The sequence below is a fragment of the Ipomoea nil genome, unplaced genomic scaffold, assembly GCF_001879475.1.
Source record: "Ipomoea nil cultivar Tokyo-kokei standard unplaced genomic scaffold, Asagao_1.1 scaffold3197, whole genome shotgun sequence".
In the NCBI taxonomy this organism is placed as follows: Eukaryota; Viridiplantae; Streptophyta; class Magnoliopsida; order Solanales; family Convolvulaceae; genus Ipomoea; species Ipomoea nil.
Genome location: NW_017619625.1, coordinates 185,112 through 201,661, shown reverse-complemented (window position 1 = coordinate 201,661; position 16,550 = coordinate 185,112). Strand labels below are relative to the sequence as shown.

The 16,550-nt window shown below is 35.0% G+C and overlaps 2 protein-coding genes and 1 long non-coding RNA gene across 3 annotated transcripts; 1 reads left to right on the top strand and 2 right to left on the bottom strand.

The window, feature by feature from the left end:
• Window positions 1–2,450: 2,450 nt before the first annotated feature.
• LOC109168370 lies at window positions 2,451–4,006 on the top strand. Its single transcript, XR_002052079.1, has 3 exons — window positions 2,451–2,638; window positions 2,785–2,951; window positions 3,669–4,006. It is a non-coding gene; the product is annotated as an uncharacterized LOC109168370 (long non-coding RNA).
• A 142-nt stretch (window positions 4,007–4,148) lies between these two features.
• LOC109168368 (pentatricopeptide repeat-containing protein At1g20300, mitochondrial) lies at window positions 4,149–6,079 on the bottom strand. Its single transcript, XM_019317379.1, has one exon. The coding sequence runs from the start codon at window positions 5,963–5,965 to the stop codon at window positions 4,349–4,351; it is 1,617 nt and encodes a 538-aa protein (XP_019172924.1). The 5' UTR covers window positions 5,966–6,079; the 3' UTR covers window positions 4,149–4,348.
• Window positions 6,080–9,256: 3,177 nt separating this feature from the next.
• LOC109168341 (F-box/kelch-repeat protein SKIP25-like) lies at window positions 9,257–10,718 on the bottom strand. Its single transcript, XM_019317352.1, has one exon. It carries the CDS (start codon window positions 10,627–10,629, stop codon window positions 9,424–9,426), a length of 1,206 nt encoding a protein of 401 aa, XP_019172897.1. The 5' UTR covers window positions 10,630–10,718; the 3' UTR covers window positions 9,257–9,423.
• Between the last annotated feature and the right edge of the window lie 5,832 nt (window positions 10,719–16,550).

Here is a 16,550-nt window from a genome sequence, read left to right as displayed (position 1 = left end):
ACCTTCTCAATCTTCCGTCCGTAGTGGATCCTTTCCACCGGACGCTCTCCGAAATTGCTCAGGCAAAGAGACAAACGCAACCTTTTGTCACGATCCCCACAGACGGTGCCCGTGATGGTTTTTGGGTTTTCGGGCCCAAGGAGGTCCAACACAACCTTGGTCGGTGGATTCACCTTTCAATAAAAATGTGTGCTAAAATAATATGAGCTCGATGATTTTGACGTGGAAACCGAAAGGAAAACCACAGGCCTTTTTGGGCGGTGCCAAGCCTAACTCCACTACGTATTTTGTAGGTGTCTTTGTACATACTTGTAGGGCTATTCTCTACACAAAGTGTTGTGTTTCTAATAATATAGCAATAATAATATAAAGAAGAGTGATGGAATGGTGTGGAAGAGTCCTTCCATTTGTATGGATGAGTGGTGGAGCCTTCTTGGTATGTTGTGGAATGAGGCCTTCTTGGGAGAGTAGTTGTGGGAGAGTGATAGTAGTCTTCAAGTGTGTAGGAAGAGTGCTTGGGAGAGTCCTCCCATGTGTGTATGAGTGAGTGAATGGATCCCCCCTTCTTCTTGTCTTCTCCTCATTTTACAGCTAGCCCATCCCCAAAAGTGTCCGTTGGACCATTTAGTAGGGTAGTTAATAGGTATTAACTTGGTTATTAGTGGGGTAATAAGTGGGAGACTTAATAGGTAGCCTTTATTTGGGGGGTTATGGATGAGGTAGATAAATAGGACTTTTAAGGGTAGATAATTAGGAATAACGGCTAGTTAGTCCGACCCTCTACCCGTGCCGACCTCCGGGTCGAGCCGACTCCTGGGCCAACCGACTCCTCGGTTTGGCTCGTATCTCTTTTGGGCTTGCTCCATTTTCTTCTTGGGCTTCCCTTCTTTGTCTGGGCTTTATCTCTTTTCTTCTTGGGCCCCGAGCCCACGGGGTTCACACCCCATCAAGTATGATGAATAGTGTTGCACAAGATTGCATTTGAGTAGAATATCGCATGAGATTACATAATGAGAATGTTGATTTAAGATTGTTCATCGAGCATGATTATTTTGTTATGTTTGAAGCCTTGTATATCAAGTTTATGTGATGTGAATGTGAGAGCATAAGAATACATGTTATGGTTTCTTAGTATGATCCTACCTGTAAGCATGAATTGCTTGTTAATGTAATTGAAGTGTTTATATGTTGAAATATCTAAGTGTTCAGTCTTAAATGTATATAAGCATGCCAATTGATATTATAGGTTGCAAGCATTTAGAAAGTATGTGATAGATCTAAAGATGATTAGAGATAAGTCTGTTGTTTCCAAGAGAAATCAAATGTTTTCAAAGTATATCTATAATGCTTTACAGGGTTGAGTGTGGTTATACTTAGCTTCGTGCTAACATGTGTTTCCCTATTTGTCTATGTGTTGCTTGCAAAACCCCTTTCAGGTGGGCCCAGCAGTGAGAAGAGATCAAGTTTGATTAGTCTCGTAGTTTGAGATGTCTAAACTCTAGATATGTTGATGACTTTGTTTTCGGATTTTAGACTCATGGTTGTTATTATGGTTTTGATGATGATGTAGACTTTTGGGGTGACTTTTCCCCCTTATGTTTTTAGTATTTGTTATGGATGCCATATATTTATGTTATTTCTAGTATTACCCCTTAGCCTGTGCAATCACCACGGAGTGGTGGTTGTGGCGGTGACATTCCCACTAGTTATCTTTTTAGTTATTATTTCCGCTGCTTAGTTTATGTTAATGTTTGGATTAGAGTTGTGATTAAGAGATAGAAAAGTGGGGTGTTACAGAGACTATCTCCCGGTCCAATATCACAAGTTATCCTGCAACCTTCAGTTGAATAGATGCGGCGGGGCAATAACACTCCAATCTCAGCAAAACTTATCATCACTAATAATGTACTCATTAAATAAAAATGATATAGACATTGTTTGGTAACATAGTTAGCTTATCAACAAATTTTGACTTATTTGACCACTATTAGATGTTTGACTTGTTAAACAATCAATATGAGTGTTTGATTAATTAACTTTTTCTAACAACTTATTGCTCTAAAATGCTAAAATTCAAAAAGCTACTTAAAACAACTTTGAGAAAGTCATTTTCCATGTTATCAGCTATCAGCTAACAACAAATTTATCAAACACTTTTCTACAATCAGTTAATGCTATCAATTAGTCAAAACTCACTAACCCAATCAGCTATTTACCAAACACTCCATAGTAGTTCTATTTTTTTTTTTTATCAATGCAATAAATGTAACAACATGATTACAAATATGTCAATCTCATAAAAATGCCAATAATAATAATAATAAAGCAATTAAGAATAACCTGTAAATTAAGAGATCTAAATAGTTTGAAGAATTGAAGATATGAAAACGCTTTAGGTAAAACTTGAAAATTTGATGTTAGTAATAATTTTATTGGGGAGGTATTGTTGGCTTGTTGCTATGCCCAATCACCAATTCTCTCAGATAGCCCACTGGGCTAAAATTTGTTGACAGTCCAGAGAGAGAGAGAGAGAAATCCCTATTTTGAGAGAGAGAAGAAAACAGGCAGCTATCCAATTCCATTTCCATTTTCCAGACAGGAACACGAAGAGTGCATCTCCTTCACCATTTCACTCCCGGTACGTCTCCAACTTCAAATTGGTTTGATTTATTTTTGCATTCTGCATTTATACAAGACCTTTGAATTGTGTGTAGCTGTGGGAAAGCTGAGGTTAAAATCAATCAATGTCTCAAGATTAACCTAAATTCTGTGTGTGATTTGTAGGTCAAAGACTAATGAATTGAGTGAATTATGTTAAGGAGCAGATTGATTTGAAACGGAGTGGATGGGTCCCCCATTAGATTTGCAGGACTTCCTTCTTCGAGCTCGAGTACTTAAGTTATACAGGCATGCTCTCAGGATTGCCAGAAGAGCTCCTACCCATACTAGAGGTCACTCTCTTTCTTCAAATCATATTCGTTCCAGTTTGGTTACTGTTCCTGAGGCTTTATGCTTATTTAGTACAGAACAGAAACATCGATGCACCCAGCCTTTTATCTACTTTTTTTTGTTTTTTTAGTGATGAGAGAAACCTGCAAAAGACTATAAAAGAGTTAAATCAATCTAGTTGTCCATAATTGATCGGTTCAAGAAAGCCGATAGGCTATTCTGGCTGAGAGTCGAACTTGTAATTTTGCCTCCGTCCAACAATCTCCTAGCCACCGATGCTAAGCCTAACAATTTTCCCTCAATTTTCCCTCTCATATACCACCTTTTAGGATCAAAAGTTTGTCACTACTCCAAATGCTATAGCTAGTAGCTAAAATGCAACTTTATTGCCTTATTTTCTTATACCGTTTACATTTTTGAGACATTGAGTGTTGGACTTAGCTCTTTTAAATTGTCAGCTACCGGGTGCTAAACATAATAGGTCGAACTAATGGAGTTAGCACATTAGACACATTATTTTTCTCTCAAAAAGGTTGAATCCCCAACCCAAGGACCCCTCACACCTCGGCATTTAGGAGGATGTAAATGGCTCACAGGGCCAAATGCTGGTGCGCCACATTGTTGCTGCCGAGGTTCGAACTTTGGTTGACCTCCGTCTAATAGTCGACAATCTGACTAACTTGGATGGGTTGCCTTTTTATTAATTATTATGTGTGCAGGTGAGGTGAGTGAGATTATAAGGCAGGAGATGGAGAAGAACAGAAGTTGCAATGACAAGCAAAGGATTCGTTTCTTGATTAGTGAAGGGTTGGAGAGAGTGAAGCGATTGGATGAGATGCTGGATTTGCAAGGTCGTTAATGTTGATTACTTGTTAATAAAGATGTTGGGTGGATTAGCTGGATACACTTCTTGTATTCTTTCTTCTTAAGAAACAAAAAATTGTTGTTACATCACCATAGTTATTTCATGCTTCATTAACCAAACAACTGCAGCTTGTAGTGTTGTATTGGATAACAAAATTCAGGAATTCATCTTCTGCACACTTCTTGGGCCAAATTTCAAATTTCCCATTCATATCCAAATTAATACACAAAAATCTAACATATGAATGCTTAACAAACAAACAAACAAACATGAACACGAACACTCCAAAAATCTTGACAAATGAACACGAAAAACTTTCGTTCATTCATGTTCGGTTCGTTAACAGCGCTAATGCTACAAAACTGGCATTAATATCCATCCAAATTAATACACAAAAATCCAACTTTAAGCTAGATATTGCATCATTGGTATCAAGTAACAACTGGCAGCATATATTACCTCCCTCCCACAGGGCCAAATGTTAAGGCATTCATAATGATTAATGAAGAACAGAGGTGGGATGTTCTTGTTCTTCTACAAGGGACGAGTAATATAGCCTTTCTCAACCATCTTCGAAACCAGCTCCTCATGCTTCTTCATTTGGCCTGCCTTCCTGAGTTGCTGCAGAACCATTTCATAATCTGCTTTACCCGGTCTCAGACACTTCTCCTCGATCATTTCTCTAAAATACTTATACGCATTATTCCAATGCCCCATGCCACAATACATGGAAATCAGAATCCTGTAAGTATTCACGCTAAGCTCAACTTCGCTCTCATCCATTTCTTTCTTAAGCTTGATCACCATGTCAGTGGACCTCGATTCAACAAACATCTTCATCACTATATTGTACGTCTCAGCATTCGCCTTGCACTTTATCTCCTTCATCCTGGCATACAACCGATGAGCAGCATTCACATCCCGCGAGTTCCCAATGCACCTAAAAATCGGATTGAAGCTATAAACATTGGGTTCGCATCCTTTACTAACCATCGCGTTAAGCACCTTGATCGCTTCCTCGCGATTCTCATCCTTGCAATGACTTTCAATCAGATAATTGTATGTAATAACATCGGGAGGGCACGAAAGCCTCTTCATCTGATTATACACCTGCAACACCTTCTCAGTTCTCCCAGCCTTCACATGAACTCTCATAAGGTTATTAAAGGTAACAGCATTAGGTTGACACCCAGTATCAATCATCTCTGAGAAAACATCATATGCCCGAGTTATCTGCCCTGTTCTACACAACCCATCAATCACAATACTGTAAGTATAAACATTGGGCTCAATCCCTGCAACTTTCATTTCATTGAAAACCCTTTGAGCCTCTGAAATGTTCCCTGCACGACACCAACCGTGAACTAAACTAGTATAGACCACCACATCAGACTCATATTTATCTTTCAATCTATCAAAAAATGTTTGAGCTTCTTCAGCCCTTCTTTTCTTAGAGAGTATACCAATTACTGAAGAAAAAGCATTTCTATCAGGCTTACAGCCATAGTCCTCCATCACGTTAAACGTGTGTATGGCCTCTGAAGCAAGCCCAGCTCGGACATAGCGGCGAATTAAATTCAAAAAAGTTTCTGTAGAAACTGCGATGTTATTTGATTTCATAGAATCTATCAAGTGCCAAGCTACACCGAACTGGCGTACCTTTCCAGCGAGATCCACCAATTCGTCGTATGGCTGGGGATTTTGGAAGGAATAGCGCGCGGCTGCCCAATTGAAGAACGCCAAAGCCTGGGGGAAAGGAATGCCGTGCCGCACTTCGCCGCATTTCTCGATGACGCGGAGGACGACGGCGGCGGAGACGGGGTCGACGTCGGCGGCGCAGATTCTGGAAAAGTCGGAGGAGAGAGATGGGAGAGTGAGGTCAGGGTTTAAGGGAGTAGGGCTGCTATTAGGGTTTTTCCGGTAGTGGTCTTTGATTAAGGAGTGGAATTTCTCGGCGGCTAGGGTCTCAGTTGGGGTTAAGGTGGAAGTGAGTCGGGACGAGCTGTCTCCGCCGCCGTCTCCATCACCGTCGGAGTCGACGGCGGCGTCTTCGATGTGGAGCCCAGTGATGGATGTGGAGAAGGGAATGAATCTGGTGGTGCGGGAGAGAGGAGAGGGAAAATGGAGACGCAGCAAATTTGTTATGAACATTGGTGCGGAGTTGAAGGTGAAATCAAACTTTTGGGAACATAAATTAAATGGCTGCCTGCTAGATGAAGCTTAAAAATATAGGGCAAATTGTAGTGTACATTGATATAGATTCACTAAAAACTAGCAGGCACTATAGGAGAGTTTGCAGTATATAAATTACAAATTAATGAATTATAAACTATAATGTATTAAAAATAAATATTTATTATGATTTCATAGGAAGCAACCAGTGTAGTCGGGTATAATTTTCTTTCTTTTTAATTTCTCTCTTGTAGTCGTAACCTGAATTTGTTTATATGTGTCCACTCCCCCAAAAACTTAAATCTCTTCACGCGAACAAACACAACGCCTACATACACCGAGGACTAGAAAGCATCCAAGGCATATAATTGTCTAACTAATCAAACCTTAGTAGATACAGTATGAGAATTATATTCGATATGACTCTTTGTGGATACCGATTTTCTCATTTAAAAATTTGTTAAGTTACCATAATTTACATATCAACCATTTTATCGTATTTGAATCGAAGTGTAGGAATCATGGAGTGTGGCATTTTCACTTTTGTGGGCAATATATTGGATTTTTATTTATTTTATGAGTTGGGCTCCCATGTTATGGTCCATTGGGCTTTGGGTACCCAGAAGCATAGAAAAGTAATGTATACATGTTAATCAAAATAATTATGTGTGAAAACGTGTTCACTATACGCATGCTAGTAGATCTATAATTTTTATATTGTAGATATATAATTTTTTTTATTTTTGAAAACGCAGATTCATAATGTTTTTTTCATTTGTTGTTAACGGGATAGATCTATAATTTCTAAGTTGTACATTCATAATTTTTATACTGTAGATTCATAATTTTTGTACTGTAGATTCATAAATTTTATACTGTAGATTCATAATTTATATACTGTAAATTCATAATTTCTATATCTATACTGTAGATTCATAATTTCTGTAATGTAGATTCATAATTTCTATACTGTATATTCATAATTTCTATACTATACATTCATAATTTCTGTACTGTAGATTCATAATATCTGTAACAACACATGAAAAAACAAAATTATGAATCTACGTTTTAAAAAACAGTATAGAAATTATGGATCTACCCATGTGTTCACCCTGCGCATAGTGAACATGTTTCCACAACATAATTTGCGTGTTAATCATTACCGTGTGCTATTATTTTAACTCATAAAATATATTATTTTATCTCAAATATTTTATTATTTTAACACATAAAATACATTATATATTATTCTATATCATAAAATACATTATTCTAACTCATAAAATACATTACCTTACTTCAAAAATTTCATTATTCTAACATATATATAAAGTACATTATTCTAACACATAAAATACTTTATTATAAATAATAAAACACATTATCTTACCCTAAAATATTCATTATTCTAACACGGGCACAAAGAATTTTTTTATAATATTAAAATAATATTATTTTGAACCACGGTCCACACAATAATTTACTCAATACATATATAGTAGTCTACTTTTTAGTTTAAATGAAAAAACGAGTGAATTGAAAGATTATAGGAGTAATAAATTGATAGTGGCAAATGGGGCCCTGGAATTGAAGCTTGTGATAGTGACCAATAATTCAGATTGGTGAGCTGGTAATGTAATGTTCTGTTCAACACTTATTCATATTCAATGCTGCTGTCTGGTGATACCAACTTTAAACGTACCGTTAAAATATTGCCAACCATAAAGGCATACTTTGTCTTCACTCTTGGCAATTGGCATATAGATTAATATTTGGACAACTATATATATATATATATATATATATATATATATATATATATATATATTTTCATAAAGACAGGTAACTCTACTTAGGTTTCTTTATTTATTGTAGAGAGCATCGTGTCAATTTCCATATATAGTAGGAATAAAAAATACTGATCATCTAATTGTGAACTAAAAGTAGTAAAATATTTGATGGGAAAGAAAGTGATTAGAGAGTCGTTAAGAAATCTAATTAAGGAATGTAACTTGTGGATACAACATGAGTCTTAAAAAGAGATTCATCATATATATATAGAAATTAAAGCATAACAAAATAATTGACAAGTTGATTGAGAAAACAACCATTCACGAAAGATATTTGATCAGATAGCTTGAGAATCTCGAATCCTTTAGAACAACCTCATTTGTTGAGGTTTTTTGTTGTTTTTTAGAAAGTCAAGTAGGAGAGAGAGGAGGGTGAGAGAAAAAATGGAAGAGTAAAAGAAAAGGGAAAAAAAATTCTGAGAGAATAAAATAAAAATAAAAATAAAAAACACGCTTCTTACGCGCCCAACATGGTGCGTGTATTGTATCGCATCATGTTTGGGCACGGCAGTGCATTTAACGCACTGTCGCGTTCCTTTTTTCCAAAATCTGGGCCCCACAAAAAATAACCCCTTATAGGAGAAAAATCTCCTTAAAAACCCCTCCTTCCCATTTGTCAAAAAACCAACATTAAACATGTCGTTTGGTTGGAATGAAGGAATTAAGGTGGAAATGAATTGTAATTCGGTGGGAAAAGAATAAGGTGGGAATAAAGTAGGAATTCAAATTACGTTGTTTGATAGGGAGAAATAGAATTATTAGAATTGAGAAAGAAAGAAGTGGTATAAAGACTAAAATACCCTTGTGTAATAATAATAGTAATAACAACCAAGGGTAGTAATATTATTTCATCTATTTTTCCTTTCTCAAATTCATTGAATTACAATTCCGTAGAATTGCAATTTCCCTCCAACCAAATAACGTAATTGAGGCATCCATTAAATTCCAATTCAACTACCGTAGTGAACCAACGCCCTGTAAGTTTGAGAGGAGTTATACATGATTTGATCTAACATCATTTATGACCTAATTATGCATTTGTTTTTCACATAAATCTTTCATTGTTTTCTAACAAAAAAAAAAAGATTATTTCTAAAAATGGTATATTAAACAATTCCTAAGTTTTCAACCGTTGTCATTAAAATACTATATAGATTTTAAATATTGTATTTGTAATGTCAAAATGATCTCAATAAAGAATGAAAAATTAATTCAAAAAGTAGCATTAAATTTAATTGAATTTGCAAGTTGTGTAACTTTTTAGCAGAATACTCTAGCTCTACAACACTCACACATGACCTGTGACTCTTATCTCCTTGTAGCCCAAACATCACTTCACATTAAATGGTGAAATTGAACCAAACAATTCAAATGGGAAGAATATGAAGTTTGTGATATATAATAAAGAAATATGGTATTGGTCACAAAATTTAATAATATAATTTTGCCGACTGCGGAATTTAAATAAATTAAAGTGCACCAATAATAAAAATGGATTAAAATTTCTATTTGGAAAAATAAATAAAAATTTCCCAAAAAAAAAAAAAAAAAAAAAACTAGGATCCTTTGGACAAGTGTAGAAGACTAATCTGACGGCTGAAAATCGTTTTGGTTCGTTCTGGGCAAAATATGGACGGATAAAACTTGAAATCCCGGCGGAGTATCCACCACCCACATATTAGACGGCGGATTTGCCACCACGTCCACCACCGCGATACCCTCGCCGCCGGCGCAACTCACACAAACTCGACCACCTCCGGCGGTGATGTGCTGAGCACCTTTAAGCATCTGATTTTCCGTTACTTCCACCCACAGATCCCTTTCCGGCTCGTATCTCCTGAGCGCGCCTTTGGATTCATCCACCATGTAAATGGTTTCCTCATCCAACGCCGCCGCCGGGCCCCTCCACCCCATCAGCATTCCGGCCGGCATCTCCTCCCAAGCATCGCTTCCGACGTCGTAGATTATCCCTTCCTTGGCGGCGTCGCCGGTGACATTCACCATACACAGCTTCCCTCTCCACCCCACCGCATCAATCGCATCTCTACTGAATTTCCCATCCCGGAGGCCGCCCATTTTCTCCCACCTCCACCCTGATTCCACCGGCTTCCTCCGAAAATAGTGGGGGTCGTTACTTTTCAGGTCCCACTTCTCAACCGACCGAGCAACTTTGTGGTTGTAGTGAGAGCCGATACCACTCGCCACGTAGACAGCGCGTCCTGACGCGCCGGCGGCGCACCAGCGGCGAGGGGTGCTTAACTGGGGGCCACACGTCCATTTCCCGGTGGGTGGATTAAAAATCAAGGGGCGAGATAGGGCGGGGAGGAACTTGTCTGCGGTGGCTGCGAGGAGGACGAGGTTTCCGGCGACGGCGACGGACTGGACTGGGAGACGGCGGGAGATGAAAGAAGGGTGGCGGAGGAGGAGAGCGGCGGTAGGCGGGGGAAGGGGGAGGAATTTCCAGGCGGAGGAGATGGGGTCAAAGGAGGCGAAAGCGAGGGAATCGGAAGAGGAGAAGACGGCGTAGATGGAGAGGAAAGGAGGAAAGGAAGGAGAGTAGATAAGGCGACGCCATGAATGGCAGACGGAATAGAGAAGAGAAGGATGAACGGAAGAGAGGCATGTTTGAGCTATGTGGTCCGGAAGCCCAGGAATCAGATCCCGGTGGTGATTCTTGCGGCGTTTCACGGCGGAAGAGGCGGTTACCGCCTCTGCAATCGTGGCAGTGATGGGATTGACCATTGATAATTGATTTGAGGTGTTGTAGCAAGGAATGAGATTTGGGGCCATGGAGGCTAAGTCTAATATAATATCATCCTCCTCCTTAATATACTAAGGAACGGAAAGGGAACTTTTGTACTTTCCGTTTGTTTCACTAAACATTTGTTTATTAGGATAAATTTTGCTTTAACATAACTATCTATATTTAAATTTTTTTTTTTAGTACTATCTACTGAACACAAAGAGTCAACCCCTTCACTAAGCTCAAACCTATGACCTCCCAATCAAATAAGTGTCATTAAACTACAAACTACTTGCTAGCATCTACTTATATTTAATTAATTTATGTTTTTATACAAAAAATTTAATATTTATGTTTTGAAGATTGATAGACTTACAATTTGTATATAGAGATTTGTTAATGAGTTGACACGATAACGATATGAACATAATAAAGCTTAACACAGACAAGACTTATTGAAGTTAATACGTTAGAATTTTAAACTTGAACCAAAATACAATTTTTTTTAAAAGTTGACACGATTGACTTGTTTAGTTAACATATTACGGGTCTACATGACATAGTAAGACACGATAACTTGTTATACATGTTAATATAATTTTCCTTTTAATAAATAAAACTTTATAAAAAATATTTTTTTTAATTAAATCAACAAAATAGTTGATGTGGTAAATACTTAGTCCTGAGCTTGGGTAATAACACAAGGTCAGAGAGTCCTAAGCTATAATGTAGACATGTAGTAAGTGAAAGAGACCAAAATTCGCCCCATTAGCATTGAACGTGGTATTTATAGCGGTAAGAAGGGGACACATGTCAGGCTCTCGGTATGGCTGACACGTGTCGCACATGCAGTTGGTGGGTTCAGGAACAACGCATTGGTAGCCACATGTGCTTAGATTATATTCCTCATCGTACACTGAGATGAGATCGGGTTAAAGCCTGAAATCCAAGTCCAAATTCTCAAGTAGCCCTACTCGAGAAGGTTGCTTCGATCTGAACTGATCGGGATCGGTCCCTAAGAAGCGGAGCGCTACTGCAAGCTTTAGCTAGCTCGGTTATAGCATTTAGGCCGAAAATGTCATGCCTGTGATCGGGGAAGGTCGGTTATGGTTCCTAACAGGTGTACGGTACGTAGAATGAGGTAACTCGGAGAATATTCCCTATCAATAGTAAAGATCGTAATTCATAACGTATCATAATGTTCATAAAATGACACAATAATGTTTACAAATCATAACTAATGCTAATTAATATTAATGAGTTTTTAATGGGTTAAGTGAATTTACCCGTTAAGATGTGAATTTTAATGAATTCTTAAGGGATTAATAGTTAATGGCCTGGAACACTTTAAACGTAAATACTAATATGCTATTTTCATTTGTAGCCAATTGGGTGTCTTGTTAATGGGTCCTATCGCAAATTGTAAGGTCTAGAGATTGGTAAATGAGATTAATCGCGTGATATGTCTCAACACTTACACAAGTAGTAATAAAATAAAGATATTAATTTATATTTTGAACTGATGAATCATTTAAGACTTTATGTTATGTGACGAGATATGATATATTACTCCGTATTATATTATTATTATTACAAGGAGTGGATGGGTGGTAGCGAATGATGATTTGGAGGTGATGTCATGTGTCCTCCGGGATTGGGGACAGAGTGAGGTTATAAAGTCATGGGTTAAGGCTTAGGTTTGAATATTGATTGGATAAGAAGTTGCAGTGTGTACTGTGTAGAATGGGGAAATGAGAAATAAAAGGTAACAGTTGAGTTGGATACAAGTTGGAGTTTGAAGATTTGGTGATTTGTAGTTATATATGTAGTTGAACAAGCTAAGTGCCACTATTGACTATTGAGTATTGATGGTGGGGTAAAGGAGATTTTGGCGTCCACTTTTTCTCCCCAATCCCCATAGACATTACCAAATTAGGTTGTCGAGAAATGACGCTTCATTTTGCTTTGGCATGCACCGTCGACTACTTAAAAAGGAAAGGAAGATAAAGTTGTTTTTTTTTTTCTTCTTCTATTTTTATTTTTTATTTTCTATTCTATGTTTTTTATTTAAAAAACTTGTTTATTAACCATTTTTGGATATATTTAGTTTAAATAGAATAAATATAAATTTTACTTTTAAGTCTAATATATGTAAGATTTTAATATTTAATACTCAAACTAAATTTATATAAGTATATAACATAACTAAAAATATACCTGAACCAATAACTTATTAAGTTCATTCAAAATTTAGTTTAAATATTAATATTTTAAAATAATATTTAAAATATTTTTGAATATATCCATTCAAATGAATGTAATCATATTAATGAATAAATATGTAAGTAGATAATGGTGAGAATGTAGTTATAGTGGTATATAGTCAAATAAATTATGGATGATTTTGTTTTCTATTTAGAAAACAGTTTTTTAAAGTTTTTCAATTTTTTTAAAAAATTAAAAATTGTTTCCAATTTTTAAAATAAAAACAATACTAGTAAACGTATTTTTTTTCTAATTAGTAAATTGATCCTAAATGTTTGTGTTTTTATGATAAGGCATCTTCTATTGACACGGTAGTTGTTTTTATTAAGATCTACATACGTCGGTTACTTTATTATTATTATTATTATTATTATTATTATTATTATTATTATTATTATTATTATTATTATTATTATTATTATTATTATTATTATTATTATTATTATTATATATACCGTTTTATGTATCTCTTTGAGTCACTTTTATGTCTTTTATTCTCAAAAGAATTAATTCTATCAGATGTCTCTTGTTTTTTGTGGCAATTTCAAATTTAGTCCCAAACTATCGTTTTTGTCATTTAACATCCCACACTATTATTTTTTAGATACTTTTAATCCTTCTCATGACTTTTCATATATTTAGTAATTGTATGTTTGTCTTCTCATATTTTTCTTTTCATATTTTTCATACGAATAAGCATTGCGAAGAGTGCGAATAATTATTAATCATATCATATTACTTTAATGTGACGTTTGGTTCATGAAATACATTGTGAATAAAATGTCATTCGATCTGTAGAATAGATTTATTCTACTGTTTAGTTTAATTTTTAAAACCCAATGAATAGAATTTCACAGAATGAGTTATTTCCTTCACAAATGAAATAACTATTTCACCCTTTTGTATTAGTTATTCCTAACCCACATTAGGAATAATTATTTTTTATTATTCTAAAAATAGCCTCATAACCCTTTCATAAAAATACATATATTTGAAATATTATATGAAATTTGAGCTCATCTGATCTCGTTTACGATATAAAGATTGATATCCAATTAGCGTGAAAAAATAAAAATAAAAATAAAAAGCATTAGATAGTGTAGCCATAAATTGACGAGAGGTGGCAGCTGCATTGGTAGTTGTGACTCATAACTACAAGTATTCCCAAAGTCTAATGAATATAATGCAATCCTTTTGACTTTTGAAACCAACACGAACTCATTTATATTCCAAAGCAAACCCTATCTAATTCCCGGCCAATTCGACTTTTCTTCTATTATATTCTTTTTCTTTTTGCATGTTTTTTGCTTGCAAATTAATGTTAATGTCAACTGTCCAAGATTCGGAACAATCTAATACTCCATAGTACATAATATGTTTGTTTCACAAAATAAATTTTAAGGGAATAAAAATAATATCTTATACGGGATGACATAAGCAATATAATTAATAAAATACGAATTAGATTTTAAGTGAACCAAATTGTGCAATTGAGGCTCCTAACTACAAAAAAGTTTGGTTTTAAAAAAGAAAATTACAAAAAGTTTCATTGAGATCCCTTAAACCTAAAAAAAAAAAAAAAAAAAAAAAAAGGTTCAATTGACGATAATTTTACTTGTTTTAGCAAGTTACAGCTCATTTATTATTGACTAGGCTTCCACGTGTGCTGTTATTATGATGTAGTGATTATTTTACATCCAATGTGACGGTGACTTAATTAACATCCAATGTGATCCATGACTGTCCTTGTCCTAAAATCACCGCCCCTCGCATATTAGATAAAGACTACCAATGTCTATTGCTAATTTTTAGAAACTTTTTTTTTAAAAATTTTTTGATTTTTTTGGGGCAATAATATCTTGTATATACAGTGAAATTATTCAAATTCAACTCAAATCTTAACCGCAATACTAACTCTTAATCAGGCTATTCTAAATAACGCAAAAATATTCCACTTTAAGGTAGCTTTGGATTTGATTGTTAAATCCTCAAAGTACAGAAATAAGGTGATGTCAGTAAATATAAAGTGAAGGATAAAACAGGGAATTGTGAAGTGTTAACAAGACAAGAAGAGCCAAAAAGGACGGAAAAGATAGAATCTATACGTGGCATGGGATTCCACATTTCACCAATGGAGGAGATGGGCATATTGGGAAATTCACTAGTGAGATGAGAGGGACGAGGAAGATATTAGTTATATGTGGTTGGAGATTGCCCACAACCATTAAATCAACCACTTATAAAACAAACGAAAAATGTTCTAAAAATCTAATAATTTGATAATGATTTCACTTACAATTAGCATGTTCTAAATTTCACATTTTCAAGGATTTCATACTATTTAAAAATGCGAAAGGATGCAATTTCAGAAGATATGATAAGAATATCACATTACATATAATAATTTTATATTTTATAGAATCATATGAATACATATAATATTTTTTAATAATAAAGTATGAAATATAAATAATAATGTAAAATAATGAATTCATTTTTTTTTCATGAAATAAATTTTCTCATTAACCAAATAAAATAAAATATGTTTTTTCTCAAATTGAAAGTAAAACGAAAATGGACCCCTAACAAGAGATAGGGTGGCATGTCTGCACTGCAAATTATACCGTGCACCAATTGTGCGTCTTGGCTCAAAATGACGTCATTTTGTAATTTTTCGCGTGTCTGCTGTTAACTCTTTAAAAAAATCATGTTTCGAATGTACAGAATTGTATAATAGAATGCATAGAATTTTATAACTTAATACACATAATCTCTTTTAAAAGGATAGTACATACATAATCTTTTCTGAAAGGATAATACACATAATCTAACATAATGCATAATATACATAAACTCTTAACATAATACACATAAACTATTAACTCTTTAAAAGAAAAAATCTATGTTTCGAATGTACAGAATTATATAATAGAATGTACATAATTTTATACCTGAAAACACAGAATTATATACCTGAAAACACAAAATTTTATAATTGAAAATTCCCATGTTTCAAATGTGCAGAATTATATAATAGAATGCACAGAATTTTATACAAGAAATTAACAAAACGACATCGTTTTGAGGGGCGCGGGGCGCACATTGCTATGTGCGCCCTGGTGCACGATATAACGATGGAACACTCAATTGATTTCTGAATGATAGATTGTAGATAAGGATACAAGATCATGAGTGCTTTATTTAATATGGTGAATTTCTTGTGGCAAATTATACTGTGGACAATGGTCCAAAACAATGTCGTTTCTTTTAATGAAAAGAAACGGCACCCGTTCCGCGTAAAATAGTTCTACTTGTATAACATATTCAGCTTCATTTTATATACATTGTAGTTTCATTTCAGCACAACTATAATTTTATTTTGTTTCAACTACAGTTTCTTTTGACATTAAACATACAATAGTCTTATTACAGTGAAACATGTTATTGGATTTCATTTTATACACACTGTAGTCTTCTTACAACATCATTAAATTATAGTTCTAATTCAACTACGGTTTCATTGGACAATATACACCCTAATATGTGAAACTATTATTCAGTTTCATTTTATATACATTGTAGTTTCATTACAACACAACTACAATATTATTTCGATATAACTACAGTTTCATTGGATAATATACACTCTGATGGGGTGTGGACCCCAGCCCAAGAAGACAAGGCCCAAGAGATAGAGTCCATG

Excerpts from the sequence above, each read along its gene's own strand:
- LOC109168368 (XM_019317379.1), bottom strand. The coding sequence starts at position 5,965 with ATGTTCATAACAAATTTGCTGCGTCTCCATTTTCCCTCTCCTCTCTCC.
- LOC109168341 (XM_019317352.1), bottom strand. The coding sequence starts at position 10,629 with ATGGCCCCAAATCTCATTCCTTGCTACAACACCTCAAATCAATTATCA.